A 16687-nucleotide genomic window follows, 5' to 3' on the forward strand; every position below is an offset into this window, starting at 1 on the left:
CAAGTGGACCAAAATACAGGACCCCAGGAAATATACTGTAGCAGTATGGGGATCCAAACAAACTAATAAATACCTACATATACACAAATACTACCGTCCATAGATTGTCTAGGTAGGATTAGCTAATAAGACCCAATGAGCTAATAGCATTTAATTCCAGAGATACAATATAGTGGCATCTAGTGGTACAACCCTGCAAATTGAGTTATTTCACAACAATATGGACCCTTTTATAAAAGCTTTATTGTAAAATGTAGTTATATTACATTTAAATAAACATGATTATAAAAAGAGGGAGTTTAAAATTGAAACCAAGTATAAAATAAAAAACTAAACAACACTTAAAAGCTGAAACACTTAATTAATAATTCTATGCAAGACTAGCAAAGCTTAGAATTCTGACAAATTCTAGCAAAGCTAGGATCAAATCCATTCAGATGTATTAGATTATGTTAAACACTTAAACCCCATGCGGAAAGTAAAAAAAAAAACATAAAAACACTCAAGATTACTTGAATGCAATCAGCATCACCATCATCAAACTCCTCTTAATCTAAATCCATTCACACAATGACAAAAAGTAACTAAAACTAAAGTAAAGATTCAAGATGGCTGAAAACTCAACAGGTAATATTTACTCATCATCAAGTAAATGTCATTACATTGCGGTCAATCAACTAGACTTGTAGAAGTGAAATTATTTATATCATAAGGCACTTGTGGCTGCCACAATGTTTTGTAAATTATGAGGCACGCAATAAACAACATTTCTGCTACTCGCCCTGCAAATAGATATGTACAAATATATATCCAGTACCAATTTGTGATCAGAGTTCCTGTAGAACATTTCATATATAAAAACATTTTTTTCATCGGCAACAGCAACATGAACAATATTTACAGTCTGAATTACACTGGTCAGTTTAGCAGGACAGGTTGTTCACATCACGTTGCTCTACACCACCAGGCTCTCTCGACTCACAGCGCCGTTCTGTAACAACAACATTTGTGGTGGGTTAGAGTTGGAAAAACAAACTTGGAATGAACACATAAATGACAATTGAATCATGTCAAGTTGTCAACTGTCTTAAGAGCAATTTGTCAGGCCAATTTATGCTTTGTGCGATAACGACAAGTGTCATATGACACTTCGTACGACAAAAATGTGTCCGTCACAGACAAAGGACCTGGAAAGATTTATGGACGTGCACATTTCATATAAGGTTGCATACTCTGCTTGGTTGAGAAGACAAAGTAAGGTCCTGAATTCACTTCCTTGTTTACATTTTGTGGTGATGTTGTCGGCAAGTCGCAGACGTTATGAATAGTCAAAACTCACTCAAACTTGTGAGACACGTAGTGTGTCTTGATGCTCAAAGCATAAATTGGCCATCAGCTTCCAATCCACAGCCTATAGTAAGTCGCTCTGAAGACTAGACGTAACTCACCTTGCGCAGGTTGCTTTTGTGCTTTGAGGAGGAAACACTCTCGTCTTCAGAGGCGTAAGGTGGGGGCGGCGGTGGCGGGAAGTCGTCGCGGCGATTAGGATAGGAGGCGGCTGGGGTCGAAGGGAGGGGTGGGGCTCCACGTGGCGCCCTGCCGCGGTCCGAACGGTCGCTCTCACTGTCCAAGCGCTCGCGGCTCTTGGCCCTCTGCTGCTCGCCCAGTTTCTTTCTCTCCATGGCCTCTCGCAGGAAGCTGTCGTCATAGGCGTCCCGCCCACCTCTGGCACCACCGCCGCCACGCTCACGTTCTCGCTCCAGGTCCATCAGGTCGTCACGGCTACGGCTGCGTTTGCCCTGGAGGCCGCCTCCGCCTCCGCTTCCTCGCCGCCGGTCGTCAGGGGAGTAGTCGCGCCGTTTGCGGTCGTCATGGTCATAGCCGCTGCGTGCGCTGCTGCTCCACTCGTCATCCGAACTGAGGTGACAACACAGGGTTGTGGGTCAAACAAGAGGTTGTGCCCTCTAGGAATATCGTTTGAGACACAATCTGGTTCACTATGTCTAACGTAGCAAAACTTGATCTGTTTGATGAAGACAGATCAATAGGTCTAATGTCTGACAAATGTATTTGCAAATAAATATAAGAATACAAGACTGTGTATAGTATCTGTAGACATCTTAGATTTTTGCCTCTCCTCGACATGTTTTTTTATCTCAGTTTGATTTTTCTTTTTCTCCTTGCTCTCCCTGCCCCCCTTTCTTTTCTCTTTATCAAAATCACAAAAAATGATTTCACTTTACAAATGTAAACCTGTGATGTGACAATAAAGTTGATTCAGAATTGCTCAATTCAGATGGTTTCAGGTATACATACACATGGAGATAGACAGGAACGCCCACAAACGTCACATCCGGTTTTAGCGTGGGGGAAAACTGAATGAGCTGCCTCATAGAGTTACATTAAGTTACATAGTACACGATCGTTTGGATCACTTTCGCGATTTTATGGACGATAGAAACATTGACAGCCAAGAAGAATCTATCAGAAGGACATCTGGAACGCAATCGTTCACTCGCCCTCGGAAAGTTGACTTATTATTAGGATATATGAGACTAAAAAGACCAAACATTGCCAATCTATGAGCTCACAACACGTCAGAACGCAACATGTTGTTGTGACTGTGAGCTAGATTGGCAATTTTTGGTTATGTTTCCCCCAGAATATGGAAGCTGGGGTTCAAGTGGTTTATAAGTTTCGAACATCTGATTCCCTCTCTGCTCCGTCTGATTACCAAAACGCTCGCCCCAAAACACAGTCGCCCCGGCGGTATTCACCTGGTATTCCTAAACGTAACCTCAGTAAAATATGACTAAACCTAACCTTATTTCTAAACGTAAACTCAGTTAAACGGTGACAAAACATAAACTTATTCCTAAACTGAACCTAAGGTAAAACTATGCCTAAAACCCTAAACTTATTTCTAACCTTATCCTCAGTAAAACAAATACAACAATAAGTTGGTCGGCGATAAAAAATGGGCGCAAGCGTTTTGGGGCGAGTGTTCCGGTTACCCTCCTTCTCCCTCCGTGTTACAACTCATGTTTACATATGCACAGTGTTTAATCGCCTGGTAGAGACACTATTACAAGATATGATCAATTAAACTTACCATAATATCATAACCCAACAGCCATTAAGTCATCAATAATGTTTATAGTGAATTCGAAGTAGTTTAGAGACCGGAGTTTTGTGACCGGCAGGTATCGATGCCATTATCGTTTGACGAAGTGCGCCATTTAATATCATGCAGGATTTACACACTGCTTTAGCTTCGTATTCATTGCCATGTTTTAAACTGTGTTTTCTGTAGGTTTGAAACAAGGATAGGCTAGGGTTTGGCTTGTGTTGTGTGTAAATCCCTGCATGTTGATAACTGCACACCTCCAAACTGTAATGGCGTCGATACTGTCTCATACTTGGAATTTACTAAAACGTGTTCTATAAACATCATTGATGAATTAATGGCTTTTGTTTTTTGACATTATGATCAGTTTAATTGATCATATCTAGAGAAATGTCTAGAGAATGTAATAGTGTCTCTTACCAGCTAGGCAATTAAATTAGATAACCTCGGGCCATTGTGTTGTATTGGATCCTGTCCAGTAAAGGACAACATTCCAATCAGACTCTTGTTTAATTTGCTAATGTAGCGTTCCTTGTCGAGTGGCAACAAGGTTCTGTGCCTGTGATCTGGCAAGCCATGACGCCTGCTTTTTAAATTAGTATACTTTTACAGCATACGAGTTTGAAAACCCCACATCTCACGGTCTATACCAGCTGGGGGAAATCTGTGTTTTCCCCCACGCTGACTCCGCCCCCAGCTATGACGCGCTGATGACACTACGCCGTGTGAATGTATTGTAGATTGTGAGTCATAGCAAAGTACTGAATTGTAAATACAGTTCCTTTAGGCACTCAACAAACCACACCCATTCACAATGACGAAATGATACCAAAACCCAGCCCACATCTTTGGCAATCAGTGTCAGACAAGTCCCATCATGTTAAGCCGTGCTTGCTTAGCCCTGCCGTTCTCAATGAGGACCCTAATTTTGACAGGGCTGTTGAAGAAGATATACTTGTACAAAATGAAGCTTCTACTCTTACAAACTTGCACCCATCTTATAAAAGTATTAGCTACATATCAAATACATAAATCAAATCAATGATGTTAATGGAGGAGGAGGAATGCGTTTGCTGCAGAATGTAACTGAAGCTTGCGTCAACAAAAACAAACTCACCCTCTCCTGTGTCTGGGGCTGGGCCCATCGTCACGGCGATGTGGGGGGTGGTCGTCTCGGGGATAGCGGCGGCCGATTTCATCAAGGTCGTCCATGGAGTGGGCACGGCCGCGGGCCCCCATGTTGCCCCTTGAGGGGCCTCTGTCTCCGTGGCGAGGATAGTCGTCCCGCCGATGGCCCTGCTGGGACACGCTGCTGATGGTGCTCATGGCTTCGTCATGGTCGTAGCCTCTGGCCTGTGGGGGAGGCTGAGGACGACCTCCGCGACCTCTGGGCTCGAGGCCGTCGTGCAGAGAACTCACTTCACTCATAACGTCCACTGGGAGAGGCAGGGAGAGGGAGAGAGATAAGAAGAGAGACAGAGAAGGAAAGAAGGACATAGTGGCTCTCAAAGTGGGGTCTGGGAACCACTTTGAGTGGGTTCCATGGGGTCCCCAGCAAAATGTGTTAATATGCGTCAAAATCAGTTCAACCACTTCAACCCTATTTTATATTTTGGCTATTAGAAAATTGCCGATCTACAAGCTCACCTGCGAGATTGGCTGATTTTTAACAACAAAAAACGTCTCTTTGTCCCCTTGCACAAACTATTTTCAGAAAGGCTGTGACCAAATAGATATATATTTGGGAGTCCTTGACATGAAAATGTTTGAAAACCACTGAAATCGAACAGCTGAAACAGTGAAATGGCGCGGGCACACAGGTACAGCAATGTAAAGCTATTAAACTGGTTTAAGTTCATCATTTGCAGCCACATACTGCGGTTGTACGGCCCAGAGTCGCCGCCAGGTCTGGTTGGGTCCATGTTAGCCAGCTCTCGCTCCATGTAGTAGATGGCACGCGTGGCATTCCCGTCTGGGTCCACCTGGATACGGTACCCACTGCGAGCTGATGGGACAAGGAGAAGGGGGAATCAAATTCAGATTGCAACCCTGTGTTTACCAGTAAAAACGTAAGCTGAATAGACACCACGAGAGCCCTGTTAAATACTCCCACAGGATGTGTCTAATGAGCCAATCAGAGTGTAGGCTGTGACGAAACAACAAAAAACTAATCTGGACAATCGTTGCTTAACTAACACCACTCAGCCCTTCAAATCACTGCAAGTTATCACTCAATGTTAACACTCAACACTCAATCCAGTCCCTAGTCAAATCAAGCACACAATAATTCTCCAAACAAGAAATAAATGACTATTTCACCTAGTCCAGAAGATATAAGTTCAACACTTCAACACAAAAAATCAACAAAAGAAAAGCACAGATTTAAACTTAAATAAAGAGTGTTTATTTAATTAATTCCAACACTAGGGATTTTATTGTGAAGGCCTGGGGTGTTTCAGAGTCCTTGAGAGTTAACACTAGACTGGCATCACCATACGAATTCACAAAGTGAAGTAGTCTGGAACTTCTGAGTTCATTTTTGATTTCTAATGGCCGTTATCGATGGGTGCAGAGCAGAGCAGACCAAAATGTCTCTTGATGTAAATGGATAGAGCTACAATCAGAGCAAGAAAGTCATATTTGCTCAGAACGGCCTAATGTGACAGTTTGATCTGATTTTCTTGAACCTGGTGCATTGCGCTGTCAGTCATCATATCAAGCCCACCCAATATAAGAAGATTAATTGTTGTGATTAGCCTGACTAGAGATCGACTTAAATGTGCTCCCTAAAGGGGGTTTCCTGTAAAAAATTAATCAGCAGAAATATTTGCATGGACTGACCAAACAGTTTTTAAATTAAGTTTGTGATTGTAAAAGCTGTATTACAGGAGCATTCCAGATAGTAGGACAGGTCAGGACAATCAAACTTTGCATTTGACAGTTGCAAATTAACTTTTGTTTTAGCAGGTCAACTGCACTAGACACAAAATACCTTTTGTAACTTACATATTTTGTCTCCGCCAAATGTATTATATTTAGCTTGTAACAAACTCTATTGTATGCTTAAATGCAGATTTTTTATATATTTTTTTATCTGGCACCATCAAGAGTATATTTCTACGTTGTCCGTTTGGTGTAGGTATTTTATTAAACATATACGTAACCTATCATTCTGAATGCATACAATCTACTGACAACAGCTCTCATAAGTGTGTGTGTGTGTGTGTGTGTGTGTGTGTGTGTGTGTGTGTGTGTGTGTGTGTGTGTGTGTGTGTGTGTGTGTGTGTGTGTGTGTGTGTGTGTGTGTGTGTGCACCATGACCACACTCCAGTTACTGAAACTCTGTCACATATTCTGAACGGCTGCCATGTATATAAGGGAATGTACATTGCTAGGCATGACAGAATTGTTGACCTATTAGCTAAGGACATAAGTTCATATGTTTCATCATCTGCCAAAATGTATAAGCACTCTTGTGTTTCAACTGCCATGTTCATGCGCAATAATGAAAATGATGCCTTTTCAGATGTCACAGCTAATACACCAGATGTTGTTGTTGTTGATGAGGACATTTTGGAAGTGGCATGTACATTTGATCACAGCCTGGAAGAGGCATTCCTTACCAAGGTGCTTAAGTACCAACGTCTTAAGGATGCTATCATGCAGCTTGGTTACAAATGTAAACTGCTTGTGTTCATATTTGGAAGCCTCGGTAATGTCCATAAATCAGTTGTGAGAGGCTTGCAGATTGCAGGAATGCCCAAGCCAAAAGCTAAGGCATTGGCAAAATTCTGTTCAATGTCTGTGATAATTGGCAGTCACCATATATGGAGGAGGCGATGCTTCCTGTACCCGTGATCTGTATTCTTGTCGTTGAGTTTTTTCCAAGTTTGTGCATCTACTATTGTTTGTGTTCAAGAATGTATTGTTAAAATGTGAACGCAAATAAAGATGTTAAATGTGTGTGTGTGGTTCAGTTGCGATTCAGGTCTGTTTTACTAAGAATAGAGGGTTTAAGTTAAAAGGAAACCGTTACTCTCAAAACCAAAGCTGGAAACCTCAAGTGCTCTCAGTGTTCTTCCCGAGTTATCTGAGAATCATAGATTAACAACATAACCCCCCTTTGTGCTGCATGTGTGGTTTCCTTTGAACCACATAAGACTTGGTATGGCAGACATTTCATGGCAAGCAGCAGATGATGAAATGTCACCAACACATCATGTAGGGCCACGCCAGTGGCTTGATGACAGCATCAGTAAAAGTTGCATTGTCACTGGCAATGTTGTCAACAGGATGCTTAGTAATCTATGGCTTTCATACAGTACCTAAAGTGTGTGCACTATCAAAACAATATTGAAAATTGCTATATAAAAATGCACGTTCCTTCCTTGTAGGTACCTACAAAACGATGCCTACTGGAGACATTTGTACATTTTATCCAACATAAGTCAAGTCAAAACATGGTTTGAATGCATTCGCAGAATGCTGTGAAGCATTTGAAAGACAGGATGTAGTACTAGTGACACTTGGGAGTTGTGTATGCATTGTCTCAGCTACTCACTGTGGTCCCCGCCGTTGTCTGGGTCGTGCAGCAGAGGCACCTGAGAGCCTTGTCCCACTGCAGAGTCAAAACCACACATGAAAATGAGTCATAAACAAGGTTCGTAACCTGAAAAGCTCCCATAGACAATTACCAAAAACCGCTGACCACATCAACCTAAGATGTAAACTAGCTTCCACTCAAAGTCTTAGAGTGTACAAACTTTGTTTCCCGTTTTACTTTCAACCCCAGCCCTTGTGTTCAAGTTCAGCTCTAGGTTTGTGCACTCACCTGAGCTGGCCCCATCATATTCACGGCCATATCCATTCATGGGAGGGTGGCCGTGGCCGCCACCTCCATTGGGCAGTGGAAGCATAGGCATCGCTGGCTGCGACATTCCCCCAGCGTATGCTGGCTGGGCATACATACTGGGGGCATAGAGCGTTGGAGCATAATGACTCGGTATACCTTTCTTCACTGCTTTGCCTGCTTCGTATACTAGGAAAGAAGAAAAAGGTCATGTTATCTCCTGTTGGCAGATCCATAAGGGAGGGAAACAGGAAGTAAGCTGATTATGGCATTTTGTCAATCTGTGTGGACATACACAATCAATGAAATACCACATACAAGTACAATGTTAAAGGGAGGTAAAAAAAAAACAGGATAAAACAGGTATGACATATTCTAAGAGGTCTTTTGAGCCAGGTGAGATTGGTATGAGGGATGGAAAGTTTAAAAAGTCAATGTACAAAAAATAAATAAACTTAAAAATCAGGATCCGCATGGGAACAGCATGTGGCCAGACAGTGATGTCAGTCATCTATGACATATGACTCCAAACAATTGGGCAAGATTTCAGCCCAATCAGAGCCACATTGACTTCCATAACACATTTGAAGCATTGATATATAATATATTTTTAAAAGTATAAAACCATGTAGAAAAAAAGAATTGTGGACGTACTTCTGTGGCCTGAATGCACAGGAAATGTAATAATGTTAATCCTGTGGGATTTATCCAACATATGAATTAAATATTCAATGTTGCTGGTTGCTATGAAATCTATTAACATCAAAATAAGCGGCACATTAACGTGTTATGCTTCACTTTCGTTTTAATGCCAGATAAATAGAGGAAGCCACAAGACTGGAAAGAGTCGAGAAGACTGTTATGTTCACCTTATAGGCTCTGTCAGTAATGAGATAACGGGTGGCTCCATTCAAGTGCTGATATCAGTTGCGCTACATACAAATATGAATCAGTTGATGTGTACAAGGCGTGTGATATGCATTGCAATGTTGATTTGTATAAATATGATGTCACGCTATGTTTAACAGCTAACAATCCCCAAGTGTAAATGTTTACAAAACAAAATCCCACACCCCTATCCCTAATTGGTATACATAAGGTGTGTGTATGGGTGTGGGGTGTGTATGCGTGTTAGGGGAGGGGTACTTACGTGCTCGTGGGCAACAGCAGCGTTCGGGACAACAGGGGCAGCTGATGTAACAGCAGCAGGTGTGTGGACAGCACTGGCACCAGCAAATCCCGATGAGGAGCAGAAGCAACAGGAAACCGAAGACCACCAGCACAACCAACAGCCAATCTGCAAGGAGAGAGTGCAAGAGTACAGTAGGTGGAAGGGTGACACATCTCTAGCACCATTACTTCCTCTTCTACATCCTCTATGATTTCCTAAAAAGGAAAGTCAGTTGGACATGCTGCACATTCAACTCTTTGCTGCACAGTGTTGCCATGCCAACAACTCGTGATTTTGTTTTCTTTTTTCCTAGCCTTTTAGGGAACCTCAATGACAAAGGGACAAACACTTTATACCCCAATGCCAGTATACAGTATAAAAGTCCATTCACAATGTCAAGGTATTCTTTCTTTGATATTTTGATTTAAGCATTAGCGTGATCTTTTATAAAAGGGAGGACATTTTGTACTTTGACTCAAACCCAAGTTTATAGGTTTCCAACCAACATGCATTAAAATTGATGGCTTCTCTGAAAGGAATTCTAAAACATGGTGTAGCCATTTGTCCTTAATAGAGACAGCAAGCAATAAAGCATACTATGAATAGGACCCACTGATTCATATGGGCATGTTGTCACGTTTTAAATGTGGCCTCTTCATGTAGTGCTTTCATATTCATAACACCAGTCACGAACTGTTCTAAACCGAAACCTTATCTACTGAGGTCTAAGTACAGGTCTAAGTAGAGAGGCAATACTGTGTCCCATTTTCTTGAAATGAGCTGCTACTGGGTTTCGTTCATCCCCACACCTAATGTTACTTCTGTGTTCGCTTATGCGGGTACGTAGGGCTCTACTGGTTTTGCCCACATATGCAAGTCCACAAGGACATTTTATCAGGTAAACAACAAAAGTTGAGGAACATGTGATCACTCCTTTTATGGGCAGCTGCTTCCCACTGTGAGGGTGAGTAAAAGATTGACATTCAGAGGTATAGCTACATTGAGTAGGCACTCCCTTTATGGGCAGCTGCTTACTCAATGTAGCTATACCCAGAAGTAACATTAGGTGTGGGGATAAACGAAACCCAGTAGCAGCTCATTTCAAGAAAATGGGACACAGTATTGCCTCTCTACGCTACTGGGGTATAGAGAAGGTAGATAGGCCCCCTCGAGGAGGTGATCAGAATCGATTATTACTGGAAAGAGAATCCTTCTATATATATATACACATTAAATACCATGGCCCCTCATGGGCTGAATGAGGAGTTTGACGTTAAACCTTTTCTGTAATAGCTTCTTGTCTTTAAAATTGTTCTCTTTATTATACTGTCTTTTTGTCTATGCCTTACCTATGGTACCATATTTGTGTACTCGTTCACTTATTTGATCTGTGCATCTAGTCTATTTGGAGCTGCTGAAGTTGAACTATTGCTCTATTCCTAATGTGTCTTTTTTGGGATCCCAAAAACACCCATGTACTGCCTATAATTAGTCCATTGGCTTTTTTGCCTCTTAAAACTGTATTGTGCTGCATTATGTCATTACATTATGTCACAAAAATGAATGAATTTCTATTTTTCTAAAGATGAATTGAATTTCTATTTTTCTAAAAATGAATTAGAATGAATGAATTTCTATATTTCTATTTTTCTAAAAATGAATTGAATTTCTATTTTTCTAAAGATGAATTGAATTTCTATTTTTCTAAGAATGAATTGAATTTCAATTTTTCTAAAAATGAACTGTTTTTCTAAAAATGAACTGATTTTCTGTTTCTCTACTCATTATACTGTTTGTAGCCTGTCCCCTTAAGATGGGGGGGTGTGTCCATTATCCCCGACACAGCTGGGACTTGATTGTTTGCGCCCTATTTTAACCTGCCTATGTCTGCACTCCTCATACCTGATGAAGACCCAAAGGGGTCAAAACATTGTGTGCTGTGAGCCTTAAATAAAATTGTGGTCGCTGGAGCGTCAACAGTGTGCGGACTTCCTCTTCTTTCTATGGTGTGTATTTTTGAGTCCAGCACCTGCAAATTTTTATGGAGATGTGCGTGCATCCCTTTTTGTTCTGAGTTCTAAGTACAAGACCCATACATTAATATTAAGGAGTGGCACTTCTGAGAAACAGATTTTTTTTTTTTTTCATGAATGGAAACTTGTAGTAGCTTATAAGTTTAGGTCTACAAACTCTCCAATACTGCATGGCCTATTCCTTAAATGTGTTTTGAATTTGATTAGTGTCTATTCTATTGATTACGTTTTTGATGAATAATCAAGCAATTTTTTAATCATTCGTTTTATATTTATATATCGAAGTGAAAAGTTCTAATCGATTTTTTTATAATGAACTAAATTAACAATGTATCAACAATTAGTCTGGTTAACCACTAAAGCCCAATTTAATACTTTGCCGTACAACAGCGTCGCACAAAAATAGTGAAAATAGCCAATCTGCAAACTCACAAGACACTGCTGTTTTTGCTATAAAAAAAACCAACTACATTTCAACCCCACCCTCAACTAAATTAATTTACTTTTTTTTTAAATCAATTACGGATTATTTTTTAGAATCGATTAAATCCATTAGTTAGTTTAACCCATTGAGACCTGAAGCCGATTCTACATGTCTCCTAAATGTGAAAAACGTATGTTTCTATATCAGTGGTGCTCAATCTTTTTCATGTCAAGGACCCCCAAAATGATATGTATTTGGCCGCGGACCCCCATCAAAATATTTGGTTCCAGGGACCCCCCAGAAGCAAAGATTTTAGTTAAAAATGTTCGCTTTAAAAAAATATATATTCAAAGATTTGCACACATTTTCAAAAATAGCAGATCTACAAGCTCGTAGCGCGGCACTCGGTGCCGCGCTACGAGCTTGTATATCTGCTATTTTTGAATAGCCAAAATGTAAAATAATGCTTTTTAGCTCAAATCTAAAAATGACACAGTTCTAGGTCTTAATGGGTTAAGTGTTGCACCCCTATGAAGTAGGTGAAACTATGATTAATGAGCTAATGATAATCCAGCTGAATTTCTGGCACAACTTTTGCAAAGATCCAAATTGGATTGATAAAAACACGTGGAGTACATGTGTAGTGTAGCACACAACACAATGCAATGCGCTTTGAGGTTTAGTAAAACCAGACAATCAGGTTTAACCTTCGCAGACTACGGTTTCTCTCAGGGGTGTCTGTTCATGCAGCACACATGAGAGTAACACCACCAACACCACAGAATACAAAAAGAGAATACAGTTATATGTTCAGTTTAACCCTCCCTTAAAATGGTGACTGTTTATGGTAGAGTGCAATTGTTCTGCAGAGGAGAGTGTACAGGAGTGAAACTGATAAGGAACTGTGAGATGAATGCCCTTGTTGTTACAAGGTACCCAGAGACTGTCTCTGTGCTCAAAATCAGGCTGTAGTAGCAGCCAATCCATATGAAATGAAAGAAAGAGAATGGAAGACAGATACATGGAAAATGAGAGCAGTTTTCCACATAGATTGGAGTGGAGGCAATTTTACATGAAGCTTTTGTTTTGAAAGGAACGTCTAATGATCTACACGACGACATACTTGTATGTATTTCAGTTACTACAGATAAATAGTCTTTTAATATAGTCTTTTAGACTTAAGATGTAGTATTTTAAAAGAGATTTATATTTTTTGAACATGCTATAAATGTTATGGTAGTAATATCAAATAGGGCCACTATAATAAATTGAAATTGAGTTTCATATACGACATGTTTACTAATGTAATCCCCAAGAAATTGAAACTCATATGTCTGCTATTGGACTAAATATGACTAAACTCTATTAAGGGGCTTGTACTACCTTCCATAACCAGTAAGTCAATGCCAGGCAGGAGGTCAGTAGTATTTGACTTTCTCTCTGTGAAAGAAAGATAAAGCCATAATTACTTAAAGTGCCCCTGTATATCTATCTGTGCTGCCTACAAATTGTGAAGTGGCACTCAAACCTGTAAACCTCAATGTATTCACCTACAGTACATGCATTAGCCTGAAGTGTGACTCAGGTGCAAAATCCTGGCGCAAAATCCTACCAGAAACTCACAAATATTAATTGAATAAGGATCATTAAATGTCTGTTTTTAAGAAATTTGTTTACATTATATTTTTAAGGGCTGTCAAATGTAGCACTTATTTTCTTCGTTGACCTCAGTCTAACCCCAAAGAACCCCACCAAGTAGCAAGGTAATAGTCAAAGTAAAGCCAAGATGATGAGTTTTTTCTTGTACTTCATTTGTCCCTGTGGTGATCAGCCCCAGCTCTAAGGCTAGTGCTTTACTCATTTACTTACAATGGCACTAGCAGGAGAGTGAGCGAGCGAGCGAGCGTGTGTGCGGGTGATAAATATGAGCTGATGGGGGTTACTTACCAAGAACTATTAGCTCTGTATAATCTTCACCGTTTCCCGTGAGGTCCTGGGCAGACACCACAGAACAGATATAGACACCACTGTCACCCCATGCTGTCTGGGCAAAGTTCAAATCAGCATCTGTGGGAAACAGAGGAGTGTTTGAACCCACAGCAAATGAAACAATGGCCACTTTGAAGTAGCCCAAGCTATTTCAACAACTGGATTATTCTTCCAACCCATTTCCTCTCCCCTAAACTGCTTCTCATGCATCTTCCATCATCAATCTTCCTTGTCCAACCTTGGAAAGCCAATGCTAGTCTGATTGCATGTTATTTTTAATGCGAGAAACAAATATTGTCCTGCTCCTCTATCCGCAGAACCATAATTACTGTCTCTTGGATGGAGAGATTATGCCCCAACACTGTCTCCTGTCACAAGGGCTAGACATAAAGTATGCAGAGAAGCATCGGTGTGTGACACATTTCCCCACAGAAGCATAAGTGTTTCTGAGGTAGTGTGTGCTAGTGTAGGTTAAGTGAGGTAGTGTGTGCTAGTGTAGGTTTAGTGATTAAAGGGACAGTCCGCCTTTAAAACAGAATTCACTTTGAGTATTCACTTTGAATATATAAATAAAAAAAACATTCATAAACCGTTAGTAGAACACAATTCAAAGGTGCAGCGCAATGAATGATGTATAGACTAACCGACCGTATACTATTTGTTACTAACAAGAATGCACTGCGTAGAGTGCAGACCTCTGCAAAGGCCTAAAATCTCTGGATACTCCTTTTTAAGTTTGGTCTGATGGTGGCACTAGAGGAAACATCATACATTTATTCCTGTAGGGAGCATGCAAGTGCACAGAACATTTTTATTAATCCACATCAGCCGCTTTGATAAAGGCTATGGCTGAAACATCAGGTCTGAAGTGGTAACATCCATTATTTGTTGATATCAATAAACCATGAACGGCCATGAATGACCATGAATGAAAGAGAATATTGATTTCTGGTGCACCTTATTTAATTTTTTAGTGCACCACATTTTCAAGCCTGCTATTTAGTTTCTTTCTTGGTCAGCACCAATACTATAGACTGCCACAGCTTATCTCCAGTGTTTCCCGAGAGGACCTTCTTCATGAGTGATTTATATCACGCTGCCCACAATGCAAGAGCCACTCACTGTTGATGACGCTGATCTTGCGTCCCTGGTATTCAGGGCCAAGCGTGACGGAATTCTGCTTGGAAACCACAGTGCGCACTGTCCTGAGGCTGTCACTACACTCAATGTTGGCATTATAGTTGGGGTTGTTGTTTGCCAAAACGTTCTCTGCACTGCTGGGGTTCAGGGCAGCCTGGATGGGGTCTCGACAATACGACTTGTACCTCCAGGTGACAACGGGCGGCGTCCCAGTGGCGGTTGTCTGGTAGTTGCACTGGAGGGTAACAGGCTGAAAAAGAATGACAATGTACCTCTTTGTAGGGCACTGTACAGATATTGCCATGGTAGACCCTGGTGGGAAAGAGAAATAGAGCAGGTTACAATGAGGACAAATACTTTGGTTTGTGTTGTTTATTAGATTTCCTCAGAATACATCATTTTATAAAGCCCACTGTAATTTAGAGCCTAGGCTATGACATTCCAATAGTTGATACAATCTAAATTGTGCCATACCGTCATATTCTCGGTTGGTATACTGAGTGGGTGTAATGATGAGTAATGACACACCTTTGACTTTATTAGAACAAGAGCCTGGAGGCAGGCCAGGCACTATATGTTTTGTGGACTCTTGAGATTCTGAGTAACACTTTTTAGAACAAATAAATTGTACGTACTATTGAATTATGGTACAGAATGGGGAATATAGACGAGTTGAGAAGTTGGGTGCCCACTTGATAACACTGATCCAGCCAACACCCCACCCCATCTGTACTAGCCTACCATTTTGAAACATATAGGACATATAGGAAGAAAAAAAAAGACCCTGATCAGGAACTCGCTAATGAATTTAAAATATGTACCAAATGTTTGTTTTGTTTTCTTGAGTAGCCTATTAAAGATAATCACCAACAGTATTGGAGGCCCTACAAAGTTTCGAGCTGTGGTGGGAAGTACATTTACCCAAGTACTGTACTTAAGTGTAATTTTGATGTATTTTTACTTTACTTGAGTATTTCCAATACTTTGACTTCTACTCCACTACATCTCAAGAGGCAATTATTGTACTTTTACTCCACTACAATTATTTGAAAATGTTAATTACCAGTTTGTAGATTTAGATTATTATTTGTCTATTTGGGAAAATAGCCAATCTAGCTTTGTGAGCTTGTAGATCTGCTATTTTCAAATGATTTTATACATTTGGAAACTTGTGAAATGGGACATTCTGCATAATCAGTACTTTTACTTTTGGTACTCCAAGTATATTTTGATGCCAATACTTTTGTACTTTTCCTACAGTAGATTGTGAATACCAGACATTTACGTGTAACAGAGTATTTCTACATGGTGGTATTGATACTTTTACTTTCTTAGAATGTGAGTATAGGCCTACTTCTTCCACCACTGGTTGGAGCACATAGAGCAGCATTATCAACAGGAAGCGGGCCCACCCTTTAGGGGAGAAAAAAAAAAGAAAAGTCGAGGCCTACCTGCTGCCATCAGGACGGTTACAACCAACGTCCAAAACATTGTAAATCCACTTTTCCTGGGGGTCTAGCCCACGGCACGCAACTATTATAAAACTCTCTCAAGAAGTTAACTAAATTCGAAACTTATGTCATTTAATCTTCCATTTTCTCAACCAGGTAACTCCATTTTGTTTTGTGTCTTTGTTTGGCTACTGTCGATAAGACGGGAGAATGGGAGTGTTTTCTGTTCTGCCAGGTCTAACACCCACCCAGGTGAGTCCAGTCCACACAGGAGCACTGTTGCCAGATGTTGTGAGAGAAACAAGCAACTAGGTCTATGAAAACGGTAACAGGACAGTAGTTGCGCTGCTTGGGCACCAAAACCATGACCAAAACCATCTCTGGGCACTAGGGACATGTGGGCACCTGGTCGAGTGGGCACTTAGGGGTGGAGATAACTGGGCACCTGGACGAGTGGGCTCCATGAAAACAATCCTAAAACATACATTGGCTATTTTCCCCCA

General features: G+C 40.8%; 1 protein-coding gene across 2 annotated transcripts; it reads right to left on the bottom strand.

Moving 5' to 3' along the window:
• Window positions 1-223: 223 nt before the first annotated feature.
• Window positions 224-16407, bottom strand: lsr (lipolysis stimulated lipoprotein receptor). 2 transcript variants are annotated; one of them, XM_080426862.1, is made up of 11 exons: window positions 16185-16407; window positions 14716-15045; window positions 13552-13671; window positions 12988-13044; window positions 9127-9273; window positions 7959-8165; window positions 7689-7745; window positions 5004-5132; window positions 4245-4563; window positions 1449-1917; window positions 224-991 (listed from the first exon to the last, which is right to left on the bottom strand). In XM_080426862.1, exons 1-11 carry the CDS (start codon window positions 16222-16224, stop codon window positions 956-958), a joined length of 1911 nt encoding a protein of 636 aa, XP_080282988.1. In that variant the 5' UTR covers window positions 16225-16407; the 3' UTR covers window positions 224-955. The 2 variants fall into 2 exon arrangements, with proteins under 2 accessions (XP_080282988.1, XP_080282989.1); XM_080426863.1 differs by lacking the exon at window positions 12988-13044.
• Window positions 16408-16687: the final 280 nt, after the last annotated feature.

This window comes from Gymnoscopelus braueri, assembly GCF_963280865.1.
Source record: "Gymnoscopelus braueri genome assembly, chromosome: 4".
Classification (NCBI taxonomy): Eukaryota; Metazoa; Chordata; class Actinopteri; order Myctophiformes; family Myctophidae; genus Gymnoscopelus; species Gymnoscopelus braueri.

What these genes read in the sequence shown, in the direction of transcription:
- lsr (XM_080426862.1), bottom strand. Translation starts at nt 16,224, where the DNA reads ATGTTTTGGACGTTGGTTGTAACCGTCCTGATGGCAGCAG. An exon ending in AGACAACGGCGGGGACCACA is followed by an intron (nt 5,133 to 7,688) that starts GTGAGTAGCTGA and finishes TTGTCCCATCAG; the next exon opens with CTCGCAGTGGGTACCGTATC. An exon ending in AGCCCCAGACACAGGAGAGG is followed by an intron (nt 1,918 to 4,244) that starts GTGAGTTTGTTT and finishes TTGTCACCTCAG; the next exon opens with TTCGGATGACGAGTGGAGCA.